A 4236-nucleotide genomic window follows, 5' to 3' on the forward strand; every position below is an offset into this window, starting at 1 on the left:
TGAGCACGGAAGGGCCACAGTGCTCAGGCAGAGGGTGCTGCAGCACGCAGGGCTGCTGGAGAGGTTTTGTTCATGATGAAGAAGAGCAGCTCCCTGGCTTCAGACACCTGAGGTGAGTTTGGAGGCCCCAGGCACAGAGCAGGCAGTTCTGGTCTGCTTTCCCACCCATCCTGCTTGGCCTTGTTGTCCTTCTCAGACCCAGCTGGCTATAACATCCAGCCAACGTAAACATCTTTATGGCTTCTGGTGGCTTCTCCATACCCATGTGCATTTTGGCTGCTGCTGTCCAAAGTCCAGGTCAGGGCCCCACAGAATGACCAGGGAAGGGGAGGGCTTGAAAACCACCCTGGTCACCCTGACCACGCCATGGTCACAGGTGGAAGAGGTGATGGACAGAGATGCGCCAGTGCGGCAAACCCATTGCACCTTCATCTTCAGGTGGATTTTCTGTTTTGTCCCCACCTCCTGCCCAGGTACCTTTGTTCTGCTGAAACATTTTCTCTCTCTTAGCACAGAGGATCCACACATGCTCCTGTTCCCAGCTCCGAGTCCACCTAGACATCCTGGGCAATTTATTTCACCCTTTCTTCAGCATTCAATGCTTTCAGGACTTTCTCCAGCTTGGTTCCTTTGGGCCTGCTGAAATTCATTCACTGCAACCCTGTACCTGGAGCATGCCAATAGTTACAGAGTCAAAGAAGAGGCTTGAGTTTCATCTGCTTTGATTTCCTCCAGGACTGTTCAGTAATTAATGAGCAACTTCAAGGTTATCTTCACACTCTCGGCTGGTTTTATTCCATTGTTGTAAAGTCACATGTTGTTGAGTCTAGATACATTTAAGAGTAATTACTAGCTCTTCGGCTTTGTTCTGCCATTATCTGTCCTGTATCATCTGAAACCTTTCCCCATTTCAGCATGTATGTGAGCTTCTTCATCTCCCCTTGGACTAACTCCAGGCATGGAGTCCCTCTCTGGGTTTCCAGACCAGGAATTACTCCACTAACTCTCTTCTGAGGCCCCTCAAGCTCTTACTGACATTTTGTGCACCCATCAGCACCCATGCTGGATCAAATCCTGCACCTGCTGTATTTGGGGGAAATGCTGCACTTGTGATACACAGCTGGAGTCACACTTCTCTCTCACCCACTCCTGCCTGCGTGCTTCAAAAGGCGATGCCAGCAGCACCTGATTCAGAAAATATTAATTAAAAAATTAATAACATAACTTTTTGCTTTTTAACGAGATTTAGATGATGCTGAAGGAGGTTGGGAAGGAAAACAAAGTGTTACGTTGACTGATAATCCCACGGGCTCTCTTTTTCCCCAGCCACGCGAGAGTCTGCCTTTGTCCATGCCATCGCGTCGGCAGGGGTGGCCTTTGCTGTAACCCGCTCCTGTGCCGAGGGCACGTCCACGATCTGCGGCTGTGACTCCCACCACAAAGGACCTCCAGGAGATGGCTGGAAATGGGGGGGATGCAGCGAGGATGCTGACTTCGGTGTGCTGGTGTCCCGGGAATTCGCAGATGCCCGAGAGAACCGGCCGGACGCCCGCTCGGCCATGAACAGACACAACAACGAGGCCGGCAGGACGGTGAGTGCTCAGCAGGTCCAGAGCTGGTCATCCATGCCTGCATGGATGGCCCAGTCTGGCTCCCCCTGATGTAATGGGACCACAATAATGCCCAGGCAGGAGCTTTCTAGGATTATTTTCCAGGGGACAGCATTTCCACTCTCTCCAAACAGATGGGTGGGGGTTAAGAAGAGCTAAAACGTGCCTTGCTTCCAGCACAAACATCTCCCAAGGCAGCACGTAGAAACCCAACTCAACCGCCCAAGACCCCAGGTCAACGGTGAAGAGGACTTTCCTCCCAAGCTACTCCTTCCTGCGTGCTCCCCATTGTAACATTGTCCTACCCAGTGATTCGTTGGACTAGATGATGGTTGTCAGTCCCTTCCAACTGAAATATTCTATTCTGTTCTTGCTGTCAGCAGGTACCTGGGCCACTGCCTGCTCTAGGTCATTTGCAAACCCAGCGTGCTTTAACCATGTTACAGCGAGACCTGTCAAACAGTGCTTGAAGCAAACACTAGATACCTTTTTCCATACCACTGCAGGCAGAGGTGGAAGGGTAGAAGCTTGAATCTTTACCTTGTGTTAACGATGGACAGCTTCCTGTACAAAAAAACCCAAACTCTAGTAATTTTAACAAAAATCAGTGATTATTTTGCTCCACACAGAGGAGGTTTCCGGGGAAGAGAGAGCGTCATGACCTTAGATTCACAATTTCCTTTACTTTCTAGAGCAAACTGTCAGACTCGGGGCATAAAATGAAGGTTGTTAGCAAAGCTAGGACAAGGGGATCAGTCCACATCCATAGGTGTCAAAGACATCCGCCAACCCTCAAATTCTCTGGGCTCTGATTGTCCACACACACACGACAGGGATGACCCCATTGAAAGGATCGGACCTGGGGATTAGATTAGATTGGATTAGATTAGATTGGATAGATGATGAGAGCAGCTGCCCATCTCAGTCATGCCTTTCTAGTGCGACGTCTCCATCTAGAGATGTTTCTGCCGCACACCAAAGCTCCCATGCATTTACAACTAGCCTACACTTTCCAGACCAAGCTCAGATCAGACATTTAAATCCAGGTAGCAAAGGCGGGTGATTGAAAGCAAACGCTGGACATCATAAGCAGCTGCTGACCACCTTGTTTTCCCTCCCCTGGACAGACCATCCTGGATCACATGCACCTGAAGTGCAAGTGCCACGGTCTCTCGGGAAGCTGCGAGGTCAAGACCTGCTGGTGGGCCCAGCCTGATTTCCGGGCGATTGGTGACTACCTGAAGGATAAATATGACAGCGCCTCTGAGATGGTGGTTGAAAAGCACCGAGAATCTCGGGGATGGGTAGAAACTCTTAGGGCCAAGTATGCTCTTTTCAAGCCGCCGACGGAGCGGGATCTGGTCTACTATGAGAACTCTCCCAATTTTTGCGAGCCCAACCCAGAGACGGGCTCCTTTGGGACGAGGGACAGAACGTGCAACGTCACCTCCCACGGGATCGACGGCTGCGACCTGCTGTGCTGCGGTCGTGGCCACAACACCAGGACTGAGAAACGGAAGGAGAAGTGTCACTGCATCTTCCACTGGTGCTGCTACGTGAGCTGCCAGGAGTGCATACGTGTCTACGACGTCCACACCTGCAAGTAAACCTAGGTAGGTCTCCAACTGATGGGAGGTTGCTCCAGAGCAGGGCCGAGGGGTCCATCAACCCTGTGATCAGCCCCCACATGGTGGCCTCACACTTCAGAGGATGGCATAAAAAAGTCCTAATGCCCTTGATCGGGGCAGACACCCTCACACAGCCAGCACCAGCACTGCAGAGAAGGCTCTCGGCATCTCACCCACACAAGGTCCAGGGCTAGACCTGGCGCTGCAGACACGTTAGATCACTGATCTGCTGACTTCTCTCAGGCTGTTTGGCATGACAGACTGTCTGGGGAGAAGCAGGGACAGCAGAGGTCCAAGTGAGGCACGGCCACACCAGCCAGCGTGCTGCTAACACAGCATGCACAGAGCTTCCAGCTCTGTCCTCCTCCGGAGGTCTGGCCCGTGTAGATGCCAATACGGGGGTTTCAGGTGGAAACGAATGTTACACAGTGAAAGCTGAGCAAATACAGGCTCCCCCGCCTGCTGGCATGGCCATCCTGGTCTCAGCAGATGTGGTGAGGAGGAGGAAAGGAGCCAGGTCCCCACACCAGCCAGGCTCCTTCCTTCCTGCTCCGAGGAGACGATGTTGGAGGAACAAACCTGTTTGAGCACGCGAGCAGAGCCTTACAGCCAGTTTCTCCTTTCACCTCCCCTTTGCCCTCTCTATTCCCCACAGCCCCAAATCGTCTCCTCAATCCCCCTGAGGAGGATGGCAGGAAACCGGAGCCCAGAGCTGCTCCTCTGGCGTTCGGCCCAGGACAAGAGCAGATCACACGTGGTGAGGCCGCCACCTCTTACGTGGGGATGCATCGCTGCTCCAGCAGCCTCCTTGCCGTGCACCTCCCCAAGGGGGATTTTTAAGGATCTGGGCAGATCCACCCAGTTGATGCACCTATTTACTAAGCGTTCCCTAATGTGACTTGATATCCCAGAGTGAGCTCCGAGCATCTCTCTGGGGACAGGCGAGCTGCTACACCAGCTCCCAGCATCAGTAATGGACAGGGAGACAGAAGCCATGG

The 4236-nt window shown here is 52.6% G+C and overlaps 1 protein-coding gene across 1 annotated transcript; it reads left to right on the forward strand.

The window, feature by feature from the left end:
* Positions 1-366: 366 nt before the first annotated feature.
* Positions 367-3342, forward strand: LOC104073666 (proto-oncogene Wnt-3). The gene is made up of 3 exons (XM_009573518.1): positions 367-406; positions 1327-1592; positions 2738-3342. Exons 1-3 carry the CDS (start codon positions 367-369, stop codon positions 3215-3217), a joined length of 786 nt encoding a protein of 261 aa, XP_009571813.1. The 3' UTR covers positions 3218-3342.
* The last annotated feature ends 894 nt before the right edge of the window (positions 3343-4236 follow it).

Source organism: Fulmarus glacialis, unplaced genomic scaffold (genome assembly GCF_000690835.1).
Source record: "Fulmarus glacialis isolate BGI_N327 unplaced genomic scaffold, ASM69083v1 scaffold27092, whole genome shotgun sequence".
Taxonomy (NCBI): domain Eukaryota; kingdom Metazoa; phylum Chordata; class Aves; order Procellariiformes; family Procellariidae; genus Fulmarus; species Fulmarus glacialis.